At 38.4% G+C, this 16,463-nt stretch overlaps 1 protein-coding gene across 4 annotated transcripts in view; it reads right to left on the reverse strand.

Annotated features, from left to right (window-relative positions):
- Positions 1 to 16,463, reverse strand: part of ARHGAP10 (Rho GTPase activating protein 10) — a 152,694-nt gene that overhangs the window by 69,335 nt on the left and 66,896 nt on the right. For all 4 annotated transcript variants that reach the window (XM_074823836.1, XM_074823837.1, XM_074823835.1 and 1 more), the window contains 6 exons: positions 13,716 to 13,845; positions 11,909 to 12,015; positions 10,143 to 10,237; positions 6,276 to 6,357; positions 5,109 to 5,151; positions 3,747 to 3,812 (listed from right to left, as the gene is read on the reverse strand). In XM_074823836.1, the coding sequence (XP_074679937.1) occupies positions 3,747 to 3,812; positions 5,109 to 5,151; positions 6,276 to 6,357; positions 10,143 to 10,237; positions 11,909 to 12,015; positions 13,716 to 13,845 (523 nt within the window). The remainder of the gene's footprint in view (positions 1 to 3,746; positions 3,813 to 5,108; positions 5,152 to 6,275; positions 6,358 to 10,142; positions 10,238 to 11,908; positions 12,016 to 13,715; positions 13,846 to 16,463) is intronic.

Consider the following 16,463-nt stretch of genomic DNA (forward strand, 5'->3'; position numbering starts at 1 on the left):
TCCACCCACGCCAACCTCACACCCATTATGATTAAAAGAGATAAAAACATGGCACACAAGCACAGTCTCTGAAGAGGCATCTGTCCTGTTTTCTTCTGCCGAACATAACTTGCCTTGATGTGTTACCATTAAGGTAAAATAATCAAGTAAAAATTGTTTTAAGAACAAGAATAGGTATAAAATCTGCAGCCTGAAAGATGGGTTTTCTTCATCATACAACTATTTGGCCAAACCCCTCTGAGGCAAACAACTGAATGTTCTCCTGGCTCTCCATTTGTTTAGCTTGGCAGGTAGCAGCAGGTGGTCCTGCAGGTTCTGCAGAAAATAGAAACTGATCCTTTAGGAATGCTTCAGTTAGTCTCAGGGATGAAGTTGGGATTTTGTTTGTTAGGCTTGCTTTTTTTTTTTTTTTTTTAAATGCAGTTGATGTTAAGTTCAGTATTGATAAACAGAAAATCATCAACAACTGCCTGAAATGCAATGGATGAATCAAGTTCATTGAAACAGAGCTAGGTGGACTGCTGAGTTCCTGGAAGATAGTACCTCACCTAAACCCAATTCTTGAAACCCTGGGAAAATAAATATTTATTGAATACCGATTTTTTTTTTCCTTAAGTACTCCCCGAAACAAAATTAATAGATAAAAGTCATTTTCATTGGTAGTAATTACCACAAAGCACTCTATTGAGTGCAGGTCTTACAAAGGCTGTGTACAAGGGATAGCAAAGCTGCAAGGTCTCCAAAGAGAGGAAATACTGTAGCTAACTTTGGTAACTCTCCTTCTCCTCCAAGTATGCTTCAGGGCAGATCCCACTACAGGGTCATGTGCTTCTAATCTATGCAAGTTTATCATTCATCTTGAACAGTATTAGTTGGGGTTACACATATTTTGCACCTTCTTACATGCCCCTAAACCAAGGCATAAAGGACAGAGTGGGCTTGAACCACCACTCACTTTAACCCACAGCCATGAGAAGGAACACATTATCTAACCCATTTCTTCAAATATCCACTTCAGGAAAAACTGTGAACACTTTTTCCACTGTTATGTTCTTGTTTCACTTTCCCTGCAGGGTGTCAAAGAAAGAAAAAAAAAAAGACTACTTGAAGAAAACTCTTTAATGCACCTACAGATAACAAACCAAAATATAACATACTCCACACTGCTTAGAGTAAGCATGATTGATAAGGTATTGTAAGGTAATCAGTCAGTCTTCTGTAGACCAAAACCAGCCTTTCATTACATGACCACATACTACCCTTTTCATAAAATCTGCCTCATCCAGTGCAAACAGAGGATCCATTCGATATCGAAGTAGGGTTTTGCAGTGAAGGCAACTTATCTGTAGGATGCCAGCTTTATCTGCAGTGTTTCCCAGCTGAAATATTCAGATTGTAAATGCCAGTAACTTGAAATTTTTAAAGTGATGAGACAGGCAAACCTTATGACGAAAATATTCAAAAGAACAGAATGAACAAAAATAACACCAGATAGAATATGGTATAATCTGGAATAACATCTTTAATGCATCAGACAGGACTGATGAAGAAGTCCAAGAGAAAAACAATTTCAGATACTCCTTGCTGTTTCAAGGCTAAATTCTCAGGATCACAAAGGCTGCTCAGTCTTACTAATAATATTGTATAGTAAGTGCATACATGGATGTGCTGGGTTTGTATGTGTGTGGTAGAGTTTTTGGTAGCAGGTAAGGGGGCTACAGTGGTGGCTGCCTGCAAGAAGCTTCTTGAAGCTCCCCTGGCTCCAAGTCGGACCCAACTCTGGCCAAGGATGAGCCAAATTAGTGATGGTGGCCGCACCTCTGCCATAATGTATTTAAGAAGGGGAACCTGGGAGGAAGAGTGCGAGTGGTGAGGAGAAGTTGTGAGGAAGACACCTCTGTGAACACTAAGGTCAGTGGAAGAACAGAGGAGGAGGGGGAGGTACGTTGGAGCAGAGACACCCCCTCCCCGCAGCTGGGGAGAGGGCAGGGCCAACCCCTGCACCCATGGAAGTCACCAGGGGAGCAGATGCCACCTGCAGCCCGTCAGGACCCCACGACAGCACCTGGAGAAGGCTGGGACTCTGAGGGAAGAAGCCCCCACTGTTGTAGTTCAGCACTGGGAGGACTGGAACACACGGGAGTGACCCACACCTGAGCAGCCTGGGAAGAGCTACAGCCCGTGGGAGGGACTCAAGTCAGGGAAAGTTCATTGAGGACTGTGTCCTGTGAGAGGGGAATCATGCTAGAGCAGGGGAAGAATGTGAGGAGTCCTCCTCCTGAGGGGGAAGAAGCAGCGAGACTGACTGTACCCCCCCATCCCCTGACCCCCTGTGCCACTGAGAGAGAGGAATTAGAGAAATCAGGAGCAGAGCTGAGCCCAGGAAGAAGGGAGGGGTGGGGGAAGGTGCTTTTAAGATGTGGTAATGCTTCTCACTGCCCTACTCTGTTAAGTGGTGGTGGTGTTAGTATCTGAATTAAACTGATGTTCTTCCCCTAGAGAGTCTGTCTTTTGCCCATGACCATAATGGGTGGGTCATCCCTCTCTGTCCTTATCTCGATTCCTGAGCCTTTTGTTGCATTTTTTCCTTTCCAGTCCTGAGGGGGAAGGCATGAGTGAGGGGCTGTGTGGTGCTCAATTGCCCTCTGGGCTCAAACCATGACAATGGAAGACACTGCTTTTAAGACCCTGCATTGACAGAAGTGTGATCAACCCATTCTTCTGTTCAGCTATCTTATTTAAGCTAGACTGTCATACAAAGACAGACATAAATATTCTGCCTTGCACAATGCCAAACCTCTAGAAAAAAAGATACGATTTCTGAAAAATCATAAGTCTCCCCTTTGAAAGCAGGAAGGTTGGTCAACAGTTTAGGAGAAAAAAAAAATTTACAGAGAAATTTCAACATCTCTTTTAGCAAACTAAGAAATACACCGTAACCAATTACCTATTTTCATCTCTTCACCTCTCTCAAAAAAACACAACCAAAGAAGCAGGTTCTCCACACAATACCATATACAATGCAGTGAGCCTCAGAGTGGCTGGTCACCTCACATTTCAGCATGTCCATACACGGAATGCTGTCTCCTCATACAGCAGGAATATCAAAAGTTAGTATTATCCAGTGCTCAAGTTACACAGGGTCTGTGTCATAGAGCCCCTCCACAACCATCATCCCAACTACTACCTCCTGAATATTGTCTCCATACTGACCTTTCTGTTCTGTCTCCAATTCTGGAGGTACAACAATGAGTACATGCAACAGTAAGCCTGACAGCATCCCTGTCTCTGGTGTGAGACTAACTCCACTTCAATACTTTTTGTTATTCACTTGTCTGCTCAGCTCCCATTCTTCTGTCTTAAATGACTAAACAGAAAACCTCCATTCAAAGTCCACAAATGGAATACAAAAATTAATTAGCCTGTTCCAACACCAAAGCTAAGGTACAGGAATTGTCTACAAGATACGTGTTTTTTTCTCAGCTGTTACCCACAAACGTTGGTTTTGTTTGTCAAGAGAGGTGCTATTACCCCCTTCTGAGCACTTCTTAAAACACATTTCTTGAGGGAAAGCCATACAAAAAAGGCCAGGACTGGACAGAAGGAAGCTCCTGCCCTGGTCAGTGTAATCAGTGTAATATCTACCATGTTAAGTCTTCCCCAGAGATCTGCAGGAGACTAGAACACATGGGCCTTCTTTGAAGAGCAGACCAGCTGCTTCACAAACAGGCCAGGTTGATCCTTACCTCGTGTTTCAACAGCACTGATGCACTTTTTGATGACGGTGAACCCTATCTTATCCAACTGTGCACCTACAAGGAGAAAAAAGTTTCAAAAGTTTTAAAGCACCATTACAATTATGTCTTTCACTGAAAAATAAGGCTGGACTTAACCACATAGCTAGTACTTTTCAGGCAAGACTGTAAATATTCTGGAACAGGAATACTTCATCACTTTTTCTAGAGAAATTCCCGTTTTCTCCTTCACAACCCCGCCTAGACCAAGTAAAGGCTTATTCTGGTGGTAGTGGCTTCACTGAATCTGTTCACAGCAGCAGCCTTTGAAGAATGGGATCTCTGATTAGGTACATATGTTGGCAGATGCAAAATGGAATTTAACAGTACTTACTGCAACATCGACAACATCTGAGCGAGTTAACCAAATGGGACAAGGAAGTGCTTATGATGAAAAAACATAATCATCAACAGCAGGGCTTTTACTGAGTCCTACCCTAAGCCAAAGAAATTCCCACACTAAAGATACAGGACACATGTATATCATTTCACAGCAGTTAATGATCTGACTACATAAAAGCAGATGTATTAACAGGACAACAGCTGAGATCCAGTGCTCCTTTGTTGTTCCTGTCTGATTATTTTCTTCACATCAAAACTTCATTTAAAAGCTTATATTGCAAAACTGGCTTTCCCCCAAAACATCTGGCCTTCTTGCTCCTGGGGACCTGGTCTTGCACCACGAAAATAAAAATCTGTGGAAAAATTTCTATTAATAACACCAGGATCCAGCTTTAACCAACTATTTAATAAAAATTTAAAAAAAAAAGCAAGCATAAATTGCCTGCTAATGCAAGAAGGATAACTGTTTTCACTCATATACTTTACTAACAGAAGAAAGCTAACATCATTTAAAGAAAGCCATCTCTTCTACTTCCATATTATGGTTTACATTTTAAATACATGCATTCAGGTTTTTTGCTGACCTTTATGTTCAGCTCTGATTGCTTTTAAAACCATACTTATGCATTCTAACAGATGTGTACACACAATCTGGATTAAGAAATTGTGATGCATTTACATACAAATTAACCCTTTTTTGAGTCAAATTTCAAGCATGAAGTAAATTGGGAAAAACAATCAGACTGTTTCTCTAGTTTATGTCCAGTCCTACAATTCTTATGTATGTACTAAACTGCATTACTGTGAAAACCCGTAAATTACAAAATCCACAAAATATATTCAGAACTCAAGATTAAAAAAAAAAAATCTTTAATTACATTGGATCCCCAGAAAACAATTTACCTTTGCCTTTCTCAGTTGCAAAAGGTTAAAAAAAAAAAAATCAGCTTTAATAGTAATTCAAATACTTACTTCCCTCTCGTTTTGCATTTGCTCTATTCAAATTGATGAACAGCTAACGCAAAAAGAGTAAAAAGACAGAAATTATTTTCAAGAATTTTATGAAACCAGAAACAAGACACCCCCAATCTTAATGCCCAGTGGGCACAAATACAGCTGTTTACAGCTAGAACGTATCACCTCTAACAGTAGGACCAGAGGTCCGTGCCCCTCAGAAAGTAGATAATTGCACTTTTTAAGGAGTGAAATTTTTTAAAAGTTCTCAACAAATACAGTTCCTTGGAGAGAAAAACAATGTTGGTTACAGCCACTGAAATTAACTGTGATTTACGTGCTCCATGTTCCTACGTTTCTCTGCATGTTAATTTCCCACAGATCAAGTTCACTCAGATCATTGTGAACTGCTTTTATGAATCCTGGGAGTCATGTCCCAGCTTGGCATTCCCAGAGGTTGTAAATTTACCGGGGAATCCAGTTCAGACAACATGTGATGGTAATAAACACCTCTGCAGATGAAACAAGATTTTTACAACAGTGATGTCAACAAAACCTACTGCTAAAATCCCCAGTAGCCAACTACTGGGGACAGACACACGATTGTGTCGTTGACTAGAAAACCCCATTATTTTTGGTCCACAAGACCAATATAATATTTGTGATAGTAAGAATAATCTGCTGTGTGTTTTAATTCTGCAGTTCAGACCCATCTTCTGATATGAACCAGAAACTAAGCAAATTCAAGTACAACTTCATTCCCATTGACAAGGATTTTTTTGATCTAGTTTAAAAAAAAAAGTAATAATAATACCATATAACTAACTCATGCAAGTCTTGCCACTAGAATGCAGTATGTCAGCATAAGGCTAAGTAAACATGCTTAGAACTAGACATTTTGTAGAATACCAATATCATTATTGTGATGAGAAACCATTTATAAAAATCAATGCTGTCATTACAATGAAAAATATCTCATATCAGTATTAGCAGTTATCTATGCTGAGCTTTACTGAGTTACTCATCTCTCCTGAGTTTTATTTCATTTTTATATTTCCTCATTGAATCTATTGTTTTGCAAACTACATAATCCCAGTTTATTAAAGTATAAATGGGATCAGGAAGCAGAGGGTGAGAGAATTTCTCCATTACACTATAAATGAATATAAAAAAAGTGACGCTTACAGCTTCTTTTCCATCCAAGGCTTCCATCCACAGCTTCCTGTCTTCCTCAGAAAACGCCTGCATGGTTACAGGAACTCCAGGCCTGCAAACCAACCACACAAAGTAATTGCATTTACCAGCAATCAAGAGAGTCTTGTCAAATTCTACTTCCAACTACAAGCTCATTGCCCTAAAAGTCAGGGTTAGTTTTTCTGCTTAATTACTGAACACTGCTCATCTTTAAAATAAAAGGTATAGAACTGATAATTACAGTAGGAAATAGGGAGGATAGGGAGCAAAAGGAAAATGAATGTAGCCTGCAAACTATTTATTTGAAAAAGCTCATTGTTGATAGCTTGTTGATTCCAATGCTTGCTGGGAGTCACTGAGTTTTCTTAACTCTAAATAAACTTGCTCTTGCATTGTTGTGTCGTTACACAAAAAACGGCATTTGTCAACTTATTCAATGTATAGTCTTCAGCTTTAGAGCAGTGACAATGATTACAGTTTTCCAGTAAATATCTTATGAAAAATAATCAAGTCTTAACACAGTATCTCATTACAAAACTCCACTATGATAACTTTCCTAAAAAGCAAGAACTGTGGGACATAGAGATTAGTGAACAGAGATTAACATAAATCTACTTTCATGTTTATATAATAGGAAACTAGAAAGAGTAATTGTGTGGTTCAGCACAGTGTACAAAGCAAGGAAAGGTAAAAGCAGAAGAGGTTATTTGGGTAATTATTTTTCTGCCAATTAAAAAGAATCATTATATTCACCCTGCCAATACTTCTGGCAAATTTATAAATCTCATTATATAGAGATGGATAGAAATGGAGAACTAATTCATAACATTCTCTCTCTCTTTTGTATTATATCTATCTTCAAGTAACAAAATAGCCGTAGGGGAAAATGTTATCTAAAAAGAGCAGCACAGAGAAAACCAACACAAATCCCACTTTTACTTAAAACTGTAACAGTCTACACAGCATGTTCATATTTTTACAGCTTGAGACATTTCCAGTTCATTTTCACCTCACCATAAATTTTATCAAACCACACAATTTAATTGCAGTGTAAAATTCTATAGGTACAAATATCTCCTGCTCAAATCTCTTTTCAGACATGTGAGGACAAGGCATGCAGACACCCTCTAGCAAACCAATCTAAACTCAGGAGACCCAACTATAACTTTGGAGAAGAGCAGCAATCAAGCAAGTCATTCTCTTTTGATTAGCTAAAGTGAGTAGACTATTAAACCATAAGAATGGAATCTCTTCTCAGTGATAGACATCGAGCTCTTTGAGTGGGTGAGGGAAGCCTTGCCTTAATTTCTGCAACTAATAATCTTTATGACTAAAACAAGCTAATATTGGTATTAGTAATAACAGTAAGAAAAGCAGCTTCTCAAGCCACACCAGCTTTTTTCAACATGAACTGGTCGTAGTAGCGTAGAGCTGCAACCATCATAAACATGCAAACAATCACTCGGTAGAAAAAAATATCCTAAGTAATCAGCCAAATTAACTAAAAATCCACATGCTCATTTGTTTTTTTTCTTGTCTACTTTCTTTTACTAGTTAATTATAACCGTCAAGGTATCAAAGAGTATCACCTAGAGGCAATACATCAAACTCGGTATACGCTGCATGAAACATTATTTATTTCTCTTCAAATTAAAGTCAAAAGAGAGAAAGTCTTCCTTCCTCCTTGTCCTGTATCGGTAAAATTAAAATCTAAGTAGTATTTCAGAAGGATAATGCTCTTTATCAATAGAAGCTCTTTTTCCTACCCCAAAAAACCTCTGCTGTCTCCTTAAGATTTAAATTTCTCTATGTTTACCACTAGTGACCTCCAACTAAACATGATGGAGTACTAGAAACAGAAGAAACATCACTTTTCAGAGATTTAGCCATGATCCCAGCACCCTCAGAGCTTACAGTTTTAAGTATCTCGGCTTTCTTTTTAAAAGAAAAATCCATACATATTCACCCAGCTCCAAACTATGCTCAAGTCACACACAAGGCTGAATGTTTGATACTGAAAAATCCTTCCTAAAATTTTACAGTCTTGTCTCCTTCCACAACAAAGAAAACCCCATGGCCAGCCATCAATCTGTATGTTATTTTTTAACTTGGACAAGCCAAGGGATAAGCGTGCCCTGAACTGATACCAAGGAAACAAGCTAATGGCCTGCAGCACAGAACTAATCTCCATGGGAACATCTCAGTACTACACACATATATTATTAAAAGAAAAGTGTCTGATATCAAGGTCACAGTGGACCAGTTGTGTCTATTATATCTGGACAGAAAGATGGATTAGGTTTTTCCCGCTTTTACCAAAGAAGAGAATGAAAAAGTGTTTTGCAGGATCAAGGAAACACTGCTCTCCATCCATCTCTGTTCAAACTCCAGATATCCTATAGAGCAGAGATGACACACGGAGGGGGATAGACTGACATTTCTCACAGTACTTTTTTAGCAACTTTATCAGACTCAGTTTGAAATCTGTTTTCGCACGGACCAATACACTGACCCAAGAGGAGCTGATGTCAGAAGTTTAAATCTTTGCTCCCTTTCCTACTGCTGAGACATGGTGTTAGAATAGTTAAGCCACATCCTCCTCGAATCAAAAATGCAAGTTCAAACAACGCTGTAGACTTGTGACAAATGCCACCTGAGCTGTAAATTAGTATCTCGGCATCTGCCACGTGAGCTGGAAGTTTTTGGATGCCGTGGTAATTTTGCATTCCTTTACCCATCGCTTGTTACAGGAAGAGGCGTGCCTCAGGCAGGCCAGTCTGACTGGCTGTGCAAGCTAGGCATAGCCTCTGGCCTAAGGCTGTGCACATGTGTATCATCCTCATCACAGACATATCTGCAGACCACTAGCCATTGTAGGACAGAAGGGCCTGACTGCACTGGCCACACTGAATTTAAAATGAAGGGCTCTATGAATTTCATCAGAAAAAAACCAACCACCTATAAAACTTGAAGACCTGCTACATGATAAATCAGAATGCAATTAATTGGTATAAGGAAGGAGCAAATGTATTGGTTAAGAACAGCTCAGAAGGGGTGGATGCAAAAACTCAGCAACAGTCCACTAATTTATATCTAGTATTTAATGCTGTATATGATCCTGTTCTGCACAATCTGCACCAAAAGAACATGGCATTACTACAGCTGTATTTATTTGCAGTACCCTATTAAGTTGGTTTCTTTCACCTTCATAAATGAAGGAAAACTACAATGCTGATGAAAAGCAATATTTATCATATTTTAAGATCCTTCTGGTGAAATAAATAAGCAATTCTTCTCTTTTGAAATAAAGCAACAAAATGGTGGTGTTTCAAAAAACACTGCAGTGGCAACAATGTTCAAGATGCACTAGATGATTACACCAGCTACAAAGAGCCTCAAAATCCCAATGATATCATTTGCAATCTAAGAATCCAGCATCAACCCTCAGCAACATGTCATTTTGGAAAACAAGCTTGTGATACAATATGGTCATGACTGTATGAATTATTACTGTGATCACAGTCTTTCAGTATAGCTATATGTACTTCAATTTAAGCCATCTTCGCTAGGATAACAGCAATTCATAATAGTTTCTCTAACTTTTTTTCTGCTTTTCTTTTATGTGAGCTCAGACAATGTCTACATTTCAGTTTAGATCCTCCCTCCTGCTGCTGCTACACACAACTGAGGTAAAAATCCAGTGAGCCACAGTAGTGCTTGCCTGCTCCTCCGGTGACTATTTCCCATTGGCAGTCTGAACAAGCATTGAAAAAATAAGAAGAAAATACAACAGTAGTATTACAGTAATGTTAACTACTACTTCAAAAGAGTCCTTTCTAGTGTGTTTCATGAGCTTACCTGTCTGAAGCTTCTAAATCAAAACAGAATCGCCTGTCTGTAGTATCTATATTTCTTTTGGTACAATACGTAAGGACGAAGAGTTCCTCATCACCCTGTGAAAAGAAAATTTTTACATGCTTGACCCAGTAATAGAAAGCTTCAGTAAGGCAGCTATACAAACCAAGTGATGTAAATTTACATTAAAATAATGTGAAAAGCTATACTGAAAACTGACACTTCCAAAAGGATTTGCTCACGTTTGTCGTTCAGGTCTCCATGCAATAGCACATAAATGCCACGGGACATAAATGCAAAAATATTGAGTCTATTTTAGCTGGTACTTCACAGCATGACACAGTACCACAGTAATTTAAGCTAACAAAAATATTTTGGCATAAAGATTTTGCACGTTACAATATAAGCACACAATGAGTGTAAAAGACTTCTATTTTATGTCAGACACAGCAATTTCCATAGTAAGTGCTATTGCTACAGTAACTAGAACAAACTAAGTGTACTTTACTGTCTGTAATCTGTCTTACAGAACCAGTCCTTTCAAGACCAACCTACACTACAATCATATTTTACTCTGAAGTATTCAGTAATCAAATAATCTCATCTGTGAATGCTGCATGCATTGTACTGGATTTAATCAGGATTAACTGTACATTTTAATTATTTCTTGTCTTATTCAACATCTCCAGACACAGGAGGTTGTCACTGAAGGAGTACTTGCACTGTGGGTTTCAAAATGGAAGATCTTTTAATACAGCAAAAATGGCTTCGTAAGTGTTTTAGGATGCCAAATGCTTACACACATACTATATTAACCAAAATGGCTTATTACAATTAGAGTAAATCATGATAAAAAATTCATAGAAGTACTGAAATTATTAAGGAAGCCAAATGCCACTAATTCTCAGTATGGCAGGTTTTCCAGAGCTTTTGAAAGATTCTTCCAAATTCAATATATTTGTAAATATACACAGCCCTCAAAATTATGAAAGCCATCTCCCCTCTGCTCAGACTAATGGGATATAATACCCTGATGAAATGCCAACAATGTGATTTTCTAACCAAATTTGAAGATAGGGCAGGGTGCTGCATTTACACGAATATCGACTCAAGTGTTATTTTTCAGCTTCAGATATCCTTCTTCCTTGCAACAAAATGCATTTCATCCATATTAATGCACTCATTTAACGCGTCATTTCTGAAAGTGCTGAGTGCCCTCAATTCCCAACTATTTCAATAGGAATTAAAGCCATTTAAAGATCAACAGAGTCCTGGGTCTTGAATATTTCAGATGCTATCAAAGATATCTGAAATTACATTCAGTTGTCAGTACAAATTATATTCCTATTAAAACCCTCTTTTCTAGGCCCTCTTCTAGTACTTACATCTCATATTGCTGAAAGAAAAATCTGACTGGAGCATGTAAGAGAGAAATTTCTAAGTCTATTATATTTTCCTGATTTATACTTTAACAAGTTAAATCCCTCATGGATAAACCAGATTCTAAATGGTGAAACACTGCATGTTATCTGTATCATATTCTCTGGTCTTCTAAAAGGAAGCAACTGAAAAGTCTGCAGAATTCTTATCTATTAATCCATCCGTTACTTTAGGTTAATGTCCTTAAATGGCAGACTGAGTTACATGCAGAAAGAATTTTAAAAAGGGCAAAGAGGTAGAGAGGGAAATTACTTGACACATCTTATCTGACACATCCTCTGATCTTGATACAGGGCAAGTGTAATAGTAGAATATAAAAATATACTTACAACTTTCCCTCCCGATCTGTGTTCAAATGGGATCATGGTGAACTTCTTTGTCTCCTTCCTATACGTGCAATAGTGCTTCACCCAACTGGAACCAAAGGGAGCAGGCCCTACATAAAACAAAATCATTAAACAGTATGTACTTTTTCCCATTTGTGTGTTTTCTTCTCCTGCTTTCCAAAATGATACTTAAGAGTCCTACTTAATTCCTAATAATACAGCATTTAAAACAAAGGTATGAATTAAGAACATTATACAAAGTAATACAAATGTTAACCAGTGCTTACTATTCTAGAAACTGATATATGTAGTACTTCATATTTATGCTTAATGACAAATGGAAATAATTATTAACGTATCTTTGTCTCACTACTACGGACAAAATAAATTTCCCCTATAAAATAAATATCCCTTGGAAACTTTATTTAAGCAGAACATGGAAATCTAGTTTTACACCTCGTAACTTGAAGCTAAATAACCACAGATTAATGCGGCTGTGTTGCAAGCTCTACATTATCTGCTGATAACGGTCTGATCACATTTTCTGACACCAAAACTCACTCCTAACTCTATTCATCAGTGCACACTCTACATAAAACACACTCACTTAAGAGCCCAGCCTACTGCATACAGTATTAGGGAGATTTGCACCATAACGTTAACCGTTAAAACTTGGGATTCTGACTGACCCTCTGTATCTCCTCACTTCTATTTTTTTTTTTTTTTTTTTCCAAAAAAAGTAAAAGGTCTGCAAAGGACTTTTCTCTTTTGAAAGACTCTGCCCCAGAGTATCAGGGAAGCCTTTCATGAGCAGCTCGAGCTGACAGGGGATTTCACTGCTCCTAACCTGGAATGACTCACTGCCCAGTTCCTCCCCAACTCAGCTTCAGGCATACCCACACCTTCTGAATCCTTTCAGCTGATTCTAAAGCTCACGATGACCAAGACCAGCAAACTGATCTCACAGAATAACGATTTTTCTTCTTTTTTACTGCTAGTTCTCTTAAAACATGTTCCTGAACACTAATACCAATGTTTCCATCAAGAATGTTGTAGTCTTCAATTTGTGAAACATTTTGCAGAATTCTTTACTTGAGCAGTAATTAATTAAACATCATAAAAGTAAAATCTCACATCAGAATAACAAGCTTTCTATAAGACACATATCTAAAAAATATGATTTACGCAAAATGTTTTTTTTTTTAAAAAATAAACTACTTTGTAGTCATTCCTTCAGCAGTAAGAGCTCTGCATCTTACTCAGTTTTTTTACTAGAGTGGGAAAGATTTATAAGTGTTCAAAGTATTGACAGGATATGTGTGACATGCACCTTCACAGCAAGGTTTTCAACGCTAGATGCCTAGCATATAGCCTGCTTTATTTGACACTATGATGATAATTATTTAACGAAAGCATATCACTGAACCAAGGAAATGACAGTCGATTTCATCATACTAAACTAGCCCAATTTTCAGAGGCTAATTTGACAACTCACATTGTTGTCTGACAACAAATGTTTGACAGTTCTAGGGAAGGTCATTAGTAAGGGGATTAAAAATAAGATGAAATACATCCTTTGGTCAAATAAAACTTCCCTGAATTCAGTCACCTTCGCTAAGAACTGTCACACTTTCAGCACCATGCTCTTTTTATGAGCCATGGTAACACTGCCATTAGAGACTCTGAACATTTACTCAGATGACTCTGTTTAATAAACCGTAAATTCTTTGCGCCTTCATGTTACCTGTAGAAATAAGACTTGCCTGTATGCACAATATCAGTACTACAGGAATACAAGAATACACCTTACTTTTTTCCTGTACATAGAGATAGCCTTCCATTGTGAAGTGATTTGCTCTTTTATGTTCCTGAGGATTTCTTCTGATCTTGTTCATGAGCTCCTCTACTTCTGACCTTGTTCCTTCAAAACGATTTCGTGTCTAAAACAAGACAGCAAAAACCCATTAGTAGAGAGGGTGGAAGAAAAGACTTGCTCTTCCTGACAGATAGAAGTTATAATAATTATTTATAAAATGAGAGAATGATTCAGGCCATTTTAGGATGGTCAGTGCACAATTTCCATATGCGTTTACTCTTCAAGTTTTCTGGTATTCTTCAAAATTAAAGTGTGGTTTAGATATTAGCTGTTGCAACTGTGGAAAGCACACAAAGATTGCCACAGTAGATTTCTAAAACAGTGCGCTGACCTGTTCAGAAAGTAGTGAAATACTGAGTACAAAATTACTTTAGATTTGAATATTCAAGATTCCTTAGAAAAATATTGCTACAGATGTTTGCTTAATTTACTAGTTGTCAGGAAAGAAAGGATTTTTTGTGGTTATTGAGAAAAAGTGACAGGAAAGTCACCAACAATGTATATACATTGAGACTATACACATGTTAAATGTTTTGATCACACACAAGCAGAAGCATGCAAAAAAAAAAAACCACCCAAACCCCAGAGTCCAGTTGATTATTATTTCTCAATGTCATCCCAAAGTTTGCCAGCAGCCACAAGAGAAATATTTCTTAGAATATTATTAAAAACATTCAGAAAGTACCACACTGTCCACAAATTATACAATAGGACTACACAAAATAACAGAGCAGCTCATACCTGACACAAGAAACTCTTCAGTTTGGTCTGAAGAACACTTGGCAATTGGCCAGTAAGCAAATAACAAAACCAAAAGAATCATGGTAATACCTAGCTTTCTCCGCATACTCACTTGCCCAAATTGCACAAACTGAAAACATACCTTTAAATTCCAGGCTAGTATTTTCCTCAGTTTCGAGGAAAACACATACTTCCAGGTGCACACTTATGTGTCTTGTTGCTTTTTGAGGTGATCTTTATTTTTCTGAAAATGGATGAGCTTCTGAAAATGCTGCCTAACCCATTTCATTTTTTTCCCCAGGACAAGCATACAGTTGCATACACTGACAAATATATCATGAATATAAACAAGTATCCATTCTTGTACACGGACAGTTAACACTATGTTTCTGACTGGCCATTTGTACATGCAAATTCCAGATTTATGCGTGGAAGGAGTTTATTCATGGGCACAAACACAGTCCATGCAAGCTGGTCACAGCAGCCACTCATACCCCTATGTTTTGTAGAGAAAAGCAGCAGATATTCTTTAGGGGATAACTAAGAACAACTACCACCCCTCCTCCAGGCAAAACAACTGCTCTAGAACCCTCCCCATATCTGTCATCTTAATTTCAGGTCACATCTGCTCACAAATTTTGGAGTTAGACCCTGCACATAAATTCATTTCCAAGGCTTCAAACAATTTTTTAAGTTTCTTTTCCTAATTTCCTAGAAGAGCTGTATTAAAAAAATATACTCTGTACTCAGGACAAAGGCAAAAAAACCAACAGCAACAGATTGCTCATACCTAAAACTTCCTGTCTGAGCACTGATCACTTCGAGGTTAGATGTTTTAAGTGATCCTGCCAGAGTCTTTCTCTTAGCTATGCAGGGATCAGAAATACAAGTGTGTGAAATGCACCCTGGGAGTGGCGGGATGGAGCATCACAGGCTCTGGAAACCTCAAGAAAATTTCTGTCTCCCTCTGCGCTGTGACAAAGCTGAGCTTAACCAGGAGTCGACCACAGCTGCTGCACCAGCGTGGCTATGCCTCCTTTTCCCAGGGGAGGCCAGGTTTGCTTGTGGGGCAGGAGAAGGTCAAGGCTGCAAGGATCCTTGTGTGGGGTTGAGCACAGAACTGAGATAACAAGAGAAAAGTCCTGGTAGTCTGGGGGAACTATTTCAAGATGCAGGATTTTTTACAAGTGAATAAGACTGTTGGAAGAATCAGTATACTGGAGCTTGGGCTACAGGGCTGGGGTGGCTCTTATTTTTTTTTCCTCTTTCATTTGGGGAAGGGGGGGGGGGGGGGGGGGTGGAGAGAAAATCCACAGCATGATTCCCAAAGCAAAGACAACCTGAATGAAAGGGAAGGCAATTACTACAGCTACGCTGGCAGCTCTCAAATCATTCTCCATATCCAGCTAGGCTCTCTGTACTGAATCTTGTACCCTTCAATTTCTAACATGTCAATCCAGTGTTCTGCCAGCAGCTCAGCTGTACCATAGCCAAGACTTAGTTCATTTTTCTTTGGGATGTTTTGTTCATCTTCAACACAGTGAAGGATGTGTCATGTCCTCTCAGGATCTTTTTATATGCTTCCTTCTATTCTCCTCTTACCTCAGAGAGTTGTTAAGTCTTGCCTCCTTTCTCTCTACAGCTTTTTGAAATCCAGGTCATTCTTTCTATCTATTCATGAAACTTGAACTGCAATGCTCAATCTCTTTTGGATTTCCTGGGGCACACTATAATACCATTCAGTCAATTGAAAATGCAGCTGTTGAGATTAGCTTGCTTTCTTATTGCTCATCACTTCTTAAGACCACTTCACTGCCTCTTTTCCATTTGTAATCTGAAATCCAGCTCTTCAAAAAACTGTATCCCAGCTTCCCTCTCAAGTTTCATTTCTTGCTCATCTTGCATCAGCTCCCTTCTATCCACTGCAGCTCCACAGTGCTC

This window comes from Strix aluco, chromosome 4 (assembly GCF_031877795.1).
Source record: "Strix aluco isolate bStrAlu1 chromosome 4, bStrAlu1.hap1, whole genome shotgun sequence".
NCBI classification, from domain to species: domain Eukaryota; kingdom Metazoa; phylum Chordata; class Aves; order Strigiformes; family Strigidae; genus Strix; species Strix aluco.